The sequence below is a fragment of the Microtus pennsylvanicus genome, chromosome 5 (genome assembly GCF_037038515.1).
Source record: "Microtus pennsylvanicus isolate mMicPen1 chromosome 5, mMicPen1.hap1, whole genome shotgun sequence".
Taxonomy (NCBI): Eukaryota; Metazoa; Chordata; class Mammalia; order Rodentia; family Cricetidae; genus Microtus; species Microtus pennsylvanicus.
The window spans coordinates 47,411,088-47,427,301 of record NC_134583.1 but is presented as its reverse complement, the minus strand read 5'-3'; the positions used below and the strand labels follow the sequence as shown (position 1 = coordinate 47,427,301).

The following is a 16,214-nucleotide window of genomic DNA, read 5'->3' as shown; positions in this document are numbered from 1 at the left end:
GACATAGTAGTGCCATGTCAACAGCACACATTCCCTCAGGACTTCATCAGCTCCTTATATATTCAGTAAATGCTTCATTTGCTCCACACAAAACATACTCATCAATCCTAGCTATCTGAGAACCTTGTAATTTACATTAAATACCTGGCTGACCTCCTAGGAAGATACGTTGTAGTGGTTTGAATGACATCCAAGCTTATGTAATAAGGAAACCATCAAAACCAAAAGCTGGTGAAGTAGTAATTGATTGAGGATATTGTGTTCTACCCCAGAACCAGCATAATTTGTACTTTTGTCTTCTGAGTCAAGGATACAAGAAAGGGATTATGTAATATCTCTCCACAGCTGAGAAAAACCACTTAGGTTAGGTATATGTCAAGGGTATCCCTGCATGGAGGCCTAGAGAGGCTATTGTGTGAAGCTGTGAAAGTGAAACCTTGATTGCCTTGTCAACTCCAAAACATTGGAGAAGCCAAAGCCATGGTGCACCTGTAAAGGAGAGCTGATGGCAGGGTGGTAAGACCCAAGAGAGAGAAGTTTGCTGCAGTCAACAAAACTGAAAGGAGTTGGAGTTCTGAAGGGTATTTTGACATCAGACATGGAGATGCAATTTAGTGTTTTCCCAGCTTGTTTTTGGTCTTGATTTGATCTAGTATTTTCTCATTATGCTCCCTTTCTTCTATTTTAGAATAGTAATATATAGTCTGTGTCATTATGTGTTGCAAGTACGTGACTTGCTTTTTGCGTTTGATTTTATATGGGATTACAATTAAGAGATTGCCAAGAGTCTCAGAAGAGACTCTGGACTTTTAAAAATTGTTATAGATGATGGAACTTTTGAAATTGGACTATAAATGTGTTTTTCATTATGATACAACTACAAGACTCCTGGAGCCAGTTGGTGGCATATAGTGATTTGAATGAAAATGACCCCCAGAGACTCATATGGCATTACTGGAAATGGGACCTTGTTGGTATAGATGTCTTGTTGGAGGAAGTGTATCACTGGCTCTGGGCCTTGTGATATCAGAAGCTGAAGCCAGGACTGATGTCACTGTCTCTTCCTGTTGCCTACTGATCCAGATGTAGAACTCTCTGCATCCTCTTTAGCACCATGTCTGCCTACATGCCACCATACTTCCTACCATAAAAATAATGGGCAAAACCTCTGAATTGTAAATCAGCCCTAGTTAAATGTTTTCTTTTATCAGAGTTGCTGTAGTTATGGTGTCCCCTCACAGCCATGGAAACCCAAAGGCATATATCTTCTGGTGCTTCAGTGACAAGAATGTAATATGAGTAATTAACCACTTTCTTGTCCAATTTTAGGCCTTTTAAAAATAGGATTCTGAGACCTGGTACCATTTCTAGAACCTGTAGCTAAACCAGTCATGAGTTTTAGAGGCAAACTTACACCCACTGTTCTGCTAAATGGATATAGCATTAAATTTACTTCTAGTGAGTTACCATTATATACATAAGTTGGTGCATGTCTCAAATCTCATCAGAGGATCTCCTTTTACATTAGCCAAAAATTAATCAAATGAGTCACAACTTTTCAAACCTCAGAGAATAAGAGACTATGGAGTTCCCAGCCTTAATTGGGATATCTATACCCTGACTACACTTTCTGAGGCTCTGGGATCCTTGCAGAAGAGAAGGCAGAAAGAGTGAAAGAACTAGACAATGTGGATAATTATAAGAAAACAATGTTTTCTTAGTACAGTAGGGAAAGTGATTATATGAACTAACATAGTTGGGACAGTTGGGATCCAGAGATGTAGAACACTGGAATTCAAATTGCTTTTGGGATCCTTTCTTCCAATCAGATTGCCTCATCCAGCCATAAAAAAAAGAGAAGGTGCCTAGTCTCACTACAACTTCGTATACCATGGCTGTTTCTTATCTATGGGAAGACTTCCTTTTTCTGCATTGAAATAAAGGAGGAATGGATATGGTAGGGAGATGGAAGGTGGGGGGCTGGGAGTAGGGAAAGGGGTAAATCTGTGATCAGGATGTAAAAACAAACAAAAACAAGCAAGCAAATACACACACACACACACACACACACACACACACACACACACACAAATATAATGAAAAACAATCCAGCAAAGGTTAAGACCAGATACCTACGCCTAGAATTACAATCTTCCCAAACTCAGTTGTCTAGATAAGAGCTTCAAAAAATAATAAAAAGAAAGAAAGGAAGGAAAAAAGGAGATGAATTCAGAGAGAAAGAAGAAGAGTTACGGTTCATGGTTTGATTTCAGAGAGGAGGAAATTACAGAGGCAAGAACTTGAGCCAGATAGTCTTTCTATATCTCTAGTCAACAAATAAAGAGCTGTAAATGCTCTGTGGCCAGGTAACTTCCTCCTCTTTCTGCATATAGGACTGCAGCCCAGGAAACTGTGCTCCCAGTTAGAGAAATACTTCCCACCTCCATTAATCTAATCATTATCATATCTCATAGGTATAGATTAATCTAATCTAAAAACCTCTTTCACTGATGTGTCCCTGGAGTCTTGTCTCTTAGGTGGTTCTAGAGTCTGTCAAATTGGCAATCACTGTTAAACCTCATAACCCTTTGTTATGTGATCACCAAAGTGTAATTCCAGGATAATTCTTTCTCATATCTATATACAACACCAGGTTTTAATTTTCATGTTTATTTTATTTTTATTTAATTGAAAGTTTTCAAATACTATATTCTGCTTATGATTTTTTTCTTCTTCAGCTCCTTCCAGGTCCTTATCAACTTCATATGTATAAAGCTTTGTCATTTTCTTTTGTATCTTTCAAAAAAATACACACAATAGCAAATAAAATAAAACAACAAAAATAATACATGAAAACACCTCTAAAAATACTACAACAAATGAAAAGCAATATAAACAAGTAAAAACCCAAAAAGACAAAAAATGCCCACATAAAACAAAACGAGACAAAAAGTTCACATAAATATCATTGAGTTTGTTTGGTGTTCATCAAATGCTTCTGGGTATGGAGCCTGCCTGCAGTGGAGGTAATACACCCAGTGGGACTCCATTGGGATGGGGCCTGCCTGCAGTGTAGAATACACCCAGCAGGACTCCAAGGGAGAAAAGTGATTTTCTTTGAACAGTAAGTATCAGTTGCAGACAGCTTCTTTTTTTATTTTATTGATTTTTGTTGAGCTCTACATTTTTCTCTGCTCCCTGCCTCTCCCCTCCCCTTCAACCCTCTCCCATGGTCCCCATGTTCCCAATTTACTTAGGAGATCTTGTCTTTTTCTACTTCCCATGTAGATTAGATCTATGTAAGTCTCTCTTAGGGGTCTCATTGTTTTCTGAATTCTCTGTGATTGTGATTTGTAAGTTGGTTTTCTTTAGTAGACAGCTTCTTAGTTTTGCTTGGGATACTGTGTCCAGTTTCCCTCTCCGGGCTAGGAACATTTCAGGCTTGAAGCTGAACAGATCTTGTGTACAGCCACAGTCTCTGTGAGTTCACATGAGCATCAGCCCTGTTAAGTTTCTCAGGTACTCTTTCTTGGAGTTATGTTTCAGCTCTAGATTTTACAATCTCTCAGCCTCCTCTTTAGCATAGCTCTGAGTCTCAATGAGAAGGATTTGATGAACATGTGCCATTTAGGACTGAATGCTCTTAGGTCTCTCCCTCTCTGCACATTGTCCACTTGTAGGTCTCTGTGTTAATTCCCTTGTACTATAAGAAGCTTCTCTGAGTCAGGTTGAGCAAAGCACTGATCTATGTGAATAGCAATCATTTTATTGTCATGTTACTTTATCACAATAATGGTAATAGGTATTCCAATAGGCCTATGGCCTATCTAATATCAGATTCTTGGGCTGTTCTTAGCACTGTCAAATATGGATCCACTAATGAAAAGGGTCTTAAACTCAATCATAACGTGTTTGGTTAATCCTACAACATTTGTGGTACTATTGCAGCTGTATAACTTGCAGGCATGTCACTGTTACAGGTTATAGAGTTTGTAGCTATGTACTACAGGTTTCAATTTAGTGATTTGTATTTGTTTTTCAATGATGAACAGAAATACACAAAGATATAATGGAAAAAGAGTAATAATATAATATGAAAAATTAGGTATTTTTTTTTTATTTTCCCCGTATTTGTGTGAAAATCCTTTCTGAATCCATGACTTTATTTTGAGCAAATGTGACTTTTTCCCCCCAGAACAGAGGCTATTTAAATTGCTCTACTTTGGCATCCTTAATAATTAATGAAGGTTGATACAATGAAAATCAGAAAGGTTTTCTGATAACTAGAATGGATGAAAACATTTATTTAAACTAATTTAAGGCAGATTGTAGCATTTCCCCAGATGTATTTGCTGGCTGAGTTTCCCACTCAGTTATTCTAAAGGAATCTGTCACAGCCAAAAATACTAGCATCTCCTTCTAATAAGACAACTTTTTCTGAGTCACTATACATTTAAATGCATATTAAAAATAATCAAGTATGAAAGAGGCTTTTGAATGGTTACTGATTTTATCATACATTCTCATGTTTAGCACATTATGTTTAAGCAGAAGAAATCAAAGGAGAAAAAGTTTTTTTAAAGAAAATCTTCAAATATTAAAATATTAACTTATTTCATTTTAAAGGTAGAACCTTGAAGATGATAACTAAATTGCTATTAGGTATCCTAGGCTAATGTGAAATGTGTGGGGCAGTGCTAGTGTTCTGTTTGTGGCAATTACTAATTTTTCAAGTCATCAAGTACTTCTTCCTTTGTGATTCTGGTCCATGAATCTGGAATAGTACCTAAGTCTGTAAATTTTTTCCCATACTTCTCTTCTAGCTCTGATCTGAAATGACAGACAACCCATTTCCAATATGGCTGGGCAGATGAGTCTGGGGTAATGCTCCATGTGGCAAAATCACCTCCTGCTGCTCGATATTTCTTATATGGGAACCTCTGGAGGTCATCTAAAATAAATGAACAATCACTTGCTACAGAAGTAGTACAGCAGTTAATGTCAAAGTAATCTGTTTTATGATAATACCATCCATTGACAGCCTTAGGACGGTGGAATGGCACACTGTGGTCTCCAGCATGCTCGGGAATGGTGTTGGTACAAATTGCTTTACAGAAAGGACACTGTTTCCAGCAGCCACAGAGATGTTCAGAGAGAATTTTCTCAATGTCAGGAACCATTTCATCTATGGGCTTACTCGAGCAGTCCTCTTCAACTTTCCTTAGTGCAGGATCCAAAGCTGCACTCATGGCTTCTTTGAGAAACTCAGCGTCCTTTATCTCCTGGTGCTCGATGCTTATGAGGTCTCTTCTTGGAAAGATCAGGTTGCTCCCTAGGTGATCACAGAACAAATCCAACCAGTAAGAAGCAGTGCTGCTTTCATTTGCTACTTCTGTGGTCTTATGAATGGCAGAGAGGATGGCATTCTTTATGTCTTCTAGACTTATTTTTAAAAAAGTCTTTATTTTTTCACTTTCTTTTTCTGAACAGTAGCTTCTAATGTGGTCTCTAATGTAATCCCTGAAAAAGGATTCTGGATGATGAATGTACTGCCAATAGTTATCAAAGTTTTCTTTTTCTGCCAGAGAAATGAGAACATGTTTCTCCAGGTTAGCCCTGTTTCCACTGAATGCAGGGCAAGTGACTCTCATGTCCCCAGCTACTTTAGGACCCATCATTTCCCATATAGTGGCAGAGATAGCAGGAGTGAGCTCGAGCCACAGGAAGTCCACAAAGGATGTGATGGATGTGGCACCTTGACAGGAGATCTTAAAACTCATGAAGAAATTGTCTTTCTTGCTCTCCAGATAGTTCACAGGATCATTTGCTCTTTTAAATGCATCATGAATTTCTTTGAAACTCTTAGATGCCCTTTGGAATAAGCACAAGGATAAGTCAATGGTGTAGTCTCTGGTAAATGTGTAGTTTTCCATAGGGGAAACAGATTTCAGTTCATTTTCTATTATCATCGGGATTTTATGAAAATCATGCTGACTGTAATCACGCTTTTGCTTCCAAATGTTTTTAATTATATCATCAAATCTTAAATAAATGTTGTTGGTAGTTGCATTAATTGACTCTTTGTGGCAAGGTTCTAAACTTTTTGAAATTATATAATATCTTGTTTTCATTTGGACATGCTTGTCATAATTGATGTCAAACATTTCTCCATTTTTTTTCTTTAGTCTTTCTGTAATATTTTTGTCCTTTCTGAAACACAATAGGAAAATGTTTTCAGCGTCTGAATCAATGTCAGGCTCTGTGACAAGGGGTACAGTAGAAGACACATTGTAGATCCAACTTGTCCAAACTTCATTGAATTTCTCACGTAACTCTTCATCACTTAATTCTTTACCGTTCACACTCAAAGCCAACTTTTGGCTCATCTCTAACAGTTCCTTTTCATATTGTGACTTTTGATTATCTAGTCTTTCTTGGCTTTGTTTAAGACTGATGAGTTCATTGCATTTCCTTCTGGTGTCTGAAATAAGTGCATCTTTAAGCATTAATAGCTTATTTTCAAAATTTGCTTTCCATTGAACCAATGTTTCACTATCTGGGTCTTCTTGAAAATACTTGTCAAATTTTTGCTTGATGATTTCATATTTTGTACTGACTGGACCCTCTAGTATATTCATTGTGAGAGTCGGGATTTTTCCATTCTGAATCTGATTGTTCAGCTGATTCTGTAACTCCAGCACATAATTCCTCAGCTCCCAGGTCCAGTTGCTATAAATGGTTTCCAGTTTGCTCATGACTATGACCTCTTGAGTGTTCCTGAAACTGAAAATGAAGTTCTCACTGACCAGTGCTTTCCACAAATCCTGAACTCGGAATTTCACATCTGAGATCTTCAAGACCCTTCCTCTAAATTCCTGCTGGGCAATCCTAAGAATCCCAGTTTTCAAGTCCTGGACGTTGTGGCTATAGTGAGGATTGGGAGGAGCCATTGGGGGATTGCCATCCCAGAGGTGAGCAAAGTAGTAGACATGACTATTGACATCAAATCTAATTACATCGCTGAAGCGGGTTATGTCTGAGCACTCTTCCTGTTCAGCAGCTAATGCTGTCATTTCATCCAGTCTCTGTTCCAGTCTCCTTCGTCCTTCCATAGTTTGGTCTTTAGCTGTAACTTCTCCCACATTCTGATGGACAAAGATGCAACTGGGGGAGATTTTCACTTGTTTCATTCTGAGAAAGGCCTGGACAACAATTTGCAAGATATCCTGCATCTCTGAAGGATTCTCCCCGAAAATATTGATCAGAGTCAAGTTTGCAAGGCCAATGACGAATGTCGCCAACTTATTGTCCCAATTCCTGGATTTGTTGTTGAGTTCTGGAGCCCGAAGTCCTTCTGTGTCTACAACAAGCAGAAAATCAAAGCCAAGTTCTTCTGTGAATGTCTCTTCCACCTTCAGGAGCTGCATGTAGGCCCCCTTGGTGCACCTGCCTGCACTGGCTGTGAACTGCAGCCCAAACAGTGAATTCAGTAGGGTAGATTTTCCTGAGCTCTGTAGGCCAAGGACAGAGAGAACAAACAGTCTTTTGTCTCCCACTTTCTCTGAGATCTTGTCCAAAATAGCTGCCACCCACTTTAGAGGCACATATGAAGCATCTCCATCCATCAGCTCAATGGGAACCCCAGCTACCATCAAATCTGCAGCAATCTGGGGGAGGCAGAGAAAAAGGCTGTCTCTAGAGGAAGAAATTTCTTCCAGAGCTTCATAGATCTGGCCAACTTCTCGGAGAAAGTGCTCAATTCCTAAAGTGCAGTTAAGAATATTGGTAGAAATGGCTTCTATCTGCTTCTGCCAGAGTTTCAGGGAGCTGCTCTTCTGTGCTTTCTGTTTTTCTGCCTGTACTTGTGACCACAAATATTGTTGTTTTCCATGTAAAATTTCCAAGTGCTCTATAGTTAGATTTTCCAAAACCACACTTAACCAGTACAAGAAGTAGAATTTGAGATCATTTTCTGACTCTTCTTTGAGAATGTGTAGGACAGATTTCATGAAACCATTGAGAGGGAAGGCCTTTTTAAACTGCTGCCACCGTATTTTTTGTTTTTCTTTCTGAATGTCACTCTTGTGTTGTTCAATGCTCCGATGCCCTTTTTCTTGAAGATGATAGAGTTCTTTGTCTTTCTTACACCAATGGTGCCACAGTTGTCCCTGAAGGGGGAGCAAGTTTTCTTTTATCTGAGATACCTTGGATTGCTCCAGGAGTTTCCTATTTGTCTGTGCTTTTTCTTTGGCCTCCTTCAATGCTCTTTGATCTTCATCAATCATGAATCCTTGTTTCTGAGCCATCTGTGAACAGTCTTCTATACTGAGAGCAGTGCCAGAGACTTCTAGTAAATGTTCAATGGCAGTCGTGAGTTCTTCTGTTAATTCTGCTTCATTTCTATTCCTAATGCCAATCCTCACCCTTCTGTCTGAATAATTAGTCATGATTTTTTCTTTGTCATCTATTAGACAGATCACAGGTTTTGATGACTGCCACAGGTTTCTGACAAGGTTTTGGTTTTCTTTATTGTTATCAGAAGTGGACATGAGGATCACAATGAGAGAAGAGATATCCTTAAGGAAGCTAAGTTGTTGCCTATGGTCCTTGGCATCTCCATGAAGATTGGTGAAGGCCACACACTTATCAAATCTGTCCTCACCTTGACCCCCAGGACAGAACCAGGAGATCTCCACCACTCCCTCCATCAGGAGACAATATTTGCTGCTTCCTCTGCAGTGTCTGTGAAAAAACACATCGTGTTTATGTCTATTAAGGAGAGAGTTCATGATCTGAGATTTGGAAGCAGAGAAGCCTTTTCCAACTCTAATGAAGGACACTATGGGGGTAGAGACACAGCACATCTGCTGATTCCTGTGACTGTAGCTCTTGTCCTGTGGTGATTTACTTGACTCTTTCCAACTTCTCCTGATTTGTCTGAGAGACCAAAGAGAGAATTCCATCTCAGATGTGTTGGGAACTGGTACCACAAGGGGGAGTGCAAACTGACAAATGGAAAGTTTGGACAAAATGTATTGTCTGGCCAGATCATCTGCACAGTGAAAAATGGCCATCTGGATGTCCATTGGGTGAATGTGGGACCGGTACTCAGTGGGTGAAGAATTAGTGACTTCATTACTGTCATCAATCAGCTGCTCTTCGTATGGATCAATAACATCATTTTTCTGGTTGGAGGGACCAACAGAGTCTTGGGCATCTGCATTTCCATCATTTTTGAACACAAGATATCTGAACCCACAATCTAGCATCAATAGCTTTTGTAGGAAATAGAAAGGAAGTTCCTGTTCAGATCTTGGCTGTGTGTTGTACACAGAAGTCTTATAGATCAGATGGAAGTCATCTCTGCTCATCCTTTTTGGGTAGTGATGTTCTAGACCCAGACATTGGAGTAAATCTAGAAAAGGTCCTTTTTCTATTACCTCTTTTTTATTGTTATCATTTTGTTGTTCATAAGTTTCTTCCTTTTTATTCAGGAGACTTTGCAATTGCTTTTTTACTTCATCCATTTGCAAAGGAGATATGGTATCTTCATAGTTCCCATCAATGAGTAATCTCAAATTATTCTCTAGATTCTCCCAATCATGATTGGTTCCAAATTTTGTGAGGAGGTGTACAACTTTAGTAGATAGTAAGTGTTCCATATGCTGCCTTGTTAATGTCAAGCGTTGTGCTTTTTCTTCTGGAGAAATGGGTGAGATTCCAACTGTGGCTTTCAGAGCTTTGAGAACTAAGAATGCCTGTGCACTGTCAGTGCAGATAATTTTTAGCTCTTGATATCTGTTTTGGACAGATTGTATTTCTTCCAGTAGGAAATTTATCTCAGCGCACCCCAGGAGAGGCTGGAAAACATTGCTTTCCAGCTGATAACCTGCACCAGCTGCAATGGAGAGTAGTAGCAGCTGCGTGTCTGGCTGCTCCGCTTCTCTGAGATAGTTCAAGAAGGAGCTAAGAGCTGTGGTGACATCACCTGTAGCCTTTCTTTGAGCATCTTCCATTATTTTGGGGGACTCGGATGTCATGGTTGCTTCTGTGAGAGATATTTTGATTTCTTTTAAATTTTTCAAGAATTCAGACAATTCAGTGATTTTGATTTGGTGTTCCTCTGACTCTGTCTGGTTGATCCACAGCATGATCAACTTCACCTGAGGAAAGTTTTTCACTTTGTGTACATGAGGTTCTAGAAGGCTACGGAATTGAGATTTAATAAATTGATTTTTTTTAGTGGAAGATTTTTTGCAAAAGTTGACAGTGTTTATAAGAAAATTTTGTAGATTACAATTTGTGAGGCATGTATTAATCCAAACATCATAACATTTTGTTTTGTGAGCCAATGTTTGCATAAAATACATCAGGCAGTTAAGCTGTTTTTCAGGATCTGAGACCTCCCAGGATTTCACATCATTCAGAAAAAGTCTTGCTTCCTTTATGGTACTTGGCATATGTTCTCCAGGCTGGATGTGGGCAGCAAGGCCTGTTAGAGCAGTATAGTTTTCTGCCAGACAGTTAGCCACCAGAAAGGGGTCCTTAAAATTGTTTCTGTGATTTGATAGGATAATGTCCCAAGTGGGTACCAGCTGAAGTTCTCGGTCAATGACATGCCAGGTTTTGTTGCTAGCAAGAAGGCCAGTTGTCCACTGAACAATTCCATTTGCTTCTGGTGGTCCACCTATCTGGGCCACAGACAATTGGATTTTGATTTGGAGCTGTTCATCAGCTGAATTTTTATAGGATCTTGCTGACTGTATGTCTGATGTTGTCATCCCTCCCCCAACTTCAACTCCGAAGCCATTGTAGCTCTCTCTTATGTAACTATCCAAGGCCTCTTCTGTCTGCTGCTTCACAAGATCCAGCTGGTCACTTTTGAAACCATCTGAAAAGGCCTTCCACCAGTAGATTCCCCCAAGGTGCAGAGGGCCTTGATTAGCATGAGAGCCAAATCTGTTGAAGAAATTGTCTGTCCTATTCCTGACTACAAGGAATCTGTCTGGTCCATCAGTGTGTTCCAGTTGTTCTTCAATGATTTTCAGTTCCTTGAGAGCAGCGGTGGAGAGCTGAAGCTGATCTTTGCAAAAGTGGAAGGAGACTAGTGGGTTGTATTTGAACATCGATGAGCAGAAATAAGTGTGCTTAGAATGTGATTGTTGGACGTCTTTGGATTCTAAATGCTTGACTGTATCCATTCCACCTTCCAAATTAAATCCCCAGCCTCCAGCCTTGGCTAAAAGTGTTAACTGGAAACCAAACTTCTCCACAGTTTCAGTGAACAGGGATTCTTCTTTAGAAGATGTGAATTCTTTTGTTTCCATCCGTTTTCCTTGCTCAGACCCAAAGAGGAACAATTCCTTGGGGACCCTGAGTAGTTCTTCTCTCCTTGTTGCCAAGTCCTTTTGGTGGCTGGTCTTATAAATTCCCTGCAGCACCAGCCCACCAGATGTGAATCTTAGCAGATCTCTCTCTGAGAAGTTTTGACTTTTTATCATTGTCGCTTTTATGTGACAAAGATGTTCCTCCATTGTTTCAGTGATATCTTTGAGGGGTACTTCATGCCCTGGCCAGCACTCTTCTGGGATCTCCATTGCTTGCCTCAACTCTGCTTCTTTCCTCTTCACTTCCTCTTCCTGTCTGTGTTTCCCTTCTGACTGCAAGGCCCTCAGTTCCTGCAGTGCCTTTTCTGCCTTCTGCTGCCTGTTCCTTATCATCTCCCCAAGAGTCTCCTGGAACCCTGCAACACTGTTTGGCTGTGAGAGGTCAAGCAACTTCTCCAGAGCCTTTTCTTCCCATGTGTATTGTGTCTGGGACTTCAGCTTCTGGAGATCTTTTTCTTCTAAGTGTTGTAAGGCCTGGGCACAGGTCACACCCAGGTCTTCCCGAAGCTTAGGCAGCCAGTAGTCAACAGACAACCCCACTTCTGTCAGCATCTCCTGGATATCTTGCCTTCTAGGCTGAGGCTTATGAGGGAAGTACTTTGCTGTTTCCATTGCTCTGTGAAAAATAGATATTTATTTATTCTGTGTCCCAACTGTAAGAAATCTTATCCACATTATCCAATATGTAAGTGTTCTTAGGAGACCAGTCTCCAAAGTTTATGATGCCTTCATCTAATTGTCTTATTTACATTCATTTAAAATCTTTGCTGTATTATTTTCTGTTTACTGAATATAATTTATGTATCTAGCTATCATTAAGAACTTTAATGTAGTAGACTTGTTTTATACATTTCCTCCTACATTGACTCAACATCAGAACCATTATGTTAATAATTAAATTTTAATACATAATTAGGTGACAACCAATCTTTTATCTTACAATAAGAGCAATTTCTATATGCTAATTAACTTTTCTATATTTGTTTCTGTGAAACGTATGTTTACTATTTCCAATGAAATCTCCCTGAATACATTGTAAGTTATGTAGTATTAATTTGACCTGCTGTCATAAATAAATTTCTACTTTACTGGTTGCTTACTTCTAATTTTTCATTTTGTTCTACTTTACTGTCTTAGAGTATTTTCTATTGAAATAAAACATTGTGACTAAGGCATCTTGTAAATGAATTTGTTTAATTTGGAGCTAATCCCAGCACTCGGGAGGCAGAGGCAGGCGGATCTCTGTGAGTTCAAGACCAGCCTGGTCTACAAGAGCTAGTTCCAGGACAGGCTCCAAAACCACAGAGAAACCCTGTCTCAAAAAATAAAACCAAAAAAAAAAATTAAAAAAAATAAAATTTGGAGCTTATGATTTTAGATGGTTAGAGTCTATGATCATCATGTTAGGAGCCTCAGCAGCAGTCAGGTAGGCATGGTACTAGAGCACTAACTGATAGCTCACATTTTGAAACACAAGAACAATACAGATGGAAAGCAAAAGAGTTAGTATGTCTATGTGTGTGAGAGAGAGATAAAGGAAGACAAAGACAGAGAGACAGAGAAACAGAAAGACAGAGAGATTGGAGAAAGTGGAGGAAGGGAAATTGAGGGAATGGAGGGAGAGATTAGAAAGAGATAGAGAAAAAGAGAGAGAAAGAAAAAAAGAGAGAGACTGGGAATGTCTTGAATCTTTTGAAACCTTAAAGCCCACCTCTAGTGACATACCTCCTTCAACTCAGCCATACCTCCTAATCCTTCACAAGGAATTCCACCAACTGGGAATTAAGCGTTCATAGATATTAGCCTATTGCTGTTCTCATTCAAACCACCATGTAAGCAGAGACTGTTTGTTAGTTTCCCACTGCCCAGACCCAAATAATCACACAGAAGCTATATTAATTACATCACTGCTGGCATATTACTCAGGCTTCTTATTAACAAGCTCTTATATCTTAAATCAACCCATTTTCATTAATCAATGTATCACTAAGAAGGTGTGGCCTACTGGCAAGGTTCCAGGTCATCTTTCTCTTTCAGCTGCTGCATGGCATCTCATTGACTCGACTTACTTTCTCTATATATCTCCGTTCTGGTTTCCCATCTGGCTTTACTCTGCTAACCCATTGGCTTAAACACCTTTGTTCATCAACCAATAAAAACAACACATATACATAAGGACATCCCATATCATCTCCCCTTTATGTCTAAGTGAAAAGATTTTAACTTTAGCTTAATAAAATTATATATGCAAAACAGTTAATAAGCAAGAATTATAGTTACAATATTTTATCCATTTATATTAGACAAATTAAGAAAAATTCTCTATCATATATCTTATTTGTGTGAGTCTAAAGTTTTATATATAATTTATCCTTTATCATAACTAAGGAGAACTATAACTACATATCTTCAGCTCTGCAAAAACACCAGAAGGATATAATAGTACCTAAGTAAACAGAAAGTGCATTGTAAGCAACTTCCAAATTTTAGAATTGACAAAAACATCTTGCTGCCTAGACAGTTACCCAAAGTTTTTTGTAGTGTTGGGACATCTATTTCAGCGGACAGACCCATAGTATACAACAGGCTTTTGCATGAAGCAGGAAATTTGAAGATCTGTTCTGTCTTATAATGGCAAAGTTCATCAGCTGCTTTTTCCTGTGTCCTGAAGAATGTCTGCAGGAGTACTGAAGAACAGTCTTACCTTCTTTAGGCAATTCAGCAGTCATTTTTATGTGGGCCCTGCATGTCTGTTTTATAGAACATACCATCAAGCAGTCCAGGCAAAAGCAGTTTCTTGCCGAAATGACTAGCCTTGTCAATTGAAGGCAAATGGAATGCCATTGGCCCAAACTGATTAATTCATCAACCAATAAAAACAACACATACAGAAAGACATCCCATATCACCACCACATACTTCTCTCAGCACCCCCAATCCCATGGCTATTCCATAATGCAAAATACATTTAGTTCAATTTCAAAAGCCCTCATATTCTTTCAGTCTCAGCATTGTTTAAAATTTAAACTTTTAGCTACAGTACTGAAAACAGCCTGTTATTGGCATAGGAACAGACAGGAGGACCAATGGAACCAAATAGAAGACCCTGAGATCAATCAACACATCTTCAAACACCTGATCTTTGATAAAGAAGCAAAAAAATATCAAATGGATAAAAAGAGAGCTTATTTAACAAAGTAGTGCTTGGATAACTGCATGTCAACATTTAGAAAAATGAAATAGACCCATAACTATCATCATGTACAAAATTCAAGTCAAAATAGATCAAAGACCTCAACATAAAGCCAGCCACACCGAACCTTATAGAAGAGGAAGTGAGAAGTACACTTGAACGCATTGGCACAAGAGACCACTTTTTAAATATAAGCCCAGCAGCACAGACACTAAGAGAAACAATTAATAAATGGGACCTCCTGAAACTGAAAAACTTCTGTAAAGCAAAGGACACAGTCAACAAGACAAAATGATTGGGAAAAAAATCTTCACTAACCCCACATCAGACAGAGGTCTAAACTCCAAAATATACAAAGAACTCAAAAATTGGACACCAAAAGATCACATAATCCAATACAAAAAATGGAGTACAGACCTTAATAGAGAACTCTCAACAGAAGAATCTAAAATGGCTGAAAGACACTTAAGGAAAGGTTCACCATCCTTAGTCATCAGAGAAATGCAAATCAAAACAGCTCTGAGATTCCATCTTACACTTGAAAGAATAGCCTTGATCAAAAAAACTGATGACATCTTATGCTGGAGAGTTTGTGGGAAAAGGGGAACACTTCTGTATTGCTTGTGGGAATGAACGCTGGTACAACCCCTTTGGATGTCAGCATGGCAATTTTTCAGAAAATTAAAAAACAACCTTCCTCAAGACCCAGTAATACCACTTTTGGGTATATATCCAAAAATTGCTCAATTGTGCCACAAAGACATGTGCTTAACTATGTTCATAGCAGCTTTGTTTGACATAGCCAGAACCTGGAAACAACCTAAATGTCCCTCAGCTGAAGAATGGATAATAAAAATGTGGTACATTTACACAATGGAGTACTACACAGCAGAAAAAAAGTAATGCTAGCTTGAATTTTGCAGAAAAATGGATGGAGCTAGAAAACATTATTTTGAGTGAGGTAACCCAGACACAGAAAGACAGTTATCATGTATACTCACTCAAAGGTGGTTTTTAAACATAAAGCAAAGAAAGGCAGCCTACAAACCAGAGAACTTAGACAACAATGAGGACACTAAGAGAGACTTACAGAGATCTAATCTACATGGGCATTAGAAAGTGGAAAAAGACAAGCTCTCCTGAGTAAACTGGGAGCATAAGGACCTTGGGGGAGGATTGAAGTGGGGAAAGGAGATGCAGGGAGGGGAACAGAGAAAAATGTAGGCTCAATAAAATTGAAAAACTCAAAGTTTCTTCTGAGACCAAAGACAATTTCTGAATTGTAACTCCCCATAAAATCAGAGACCAAATTGCATATTTCCTACATACAATAGAACAGAATGTGAATTACCATTCCAGAGGGCAAAAACTAGGACAAGACCAGAATAAAGAACCACAAACTCTAAATTCCATAATACTCTCTGTCATATGTCAAAGGCTGTAGATGGCTCCAACCTTCTGACTTTGATGATTAGACCACCACATATTAAATCTGGATATCATCAACAACAGAAACAGCAGAAAGCCTATAAACTCATGGGAATTCAAAAACTGTCTACTGAATCAAGGTAGAATAAGGAAAGAAATTAAAGATTTCATAGAATTCAATGAAAGTGAATGAACAATGTATTCAA

The 16,214-nt window shown here is 38.8% G+C and overlaps 1 protein-coding gene across 3 annotated transcripts in view; it reads right to left on the bottom strand.

Annotated features, from left to right (window-relative positions):
- Positions 1 to 235: 235 nt before the first annotated feature.
- LOC142849531 (interferon-induced very large GTPase 1-like) overlaps positions 236 to 16,214 on the bottom strand; it is a 54,322-nt gene continuing 38,343 nt past the window's right edge. For all 3 annotated transcript variants that reach the window (XM_075971804.1, XM_075971805.1, XM_075971807.1), the window contains one exon: positions 236 to 12,003. In XM_075971804.1, the coding sequence (XP_075827919.1) occupies positions 4,722 to 11,999 (7,278 nt within the window). In that variant the 5' untranslated portion in view covers positions 12,000 to 12,003 and the 3' untranslated portion in view covers positions 236 to 4,721. The remainder of the gene's footprint in view (positions 12,004 to 16,214) is intronic.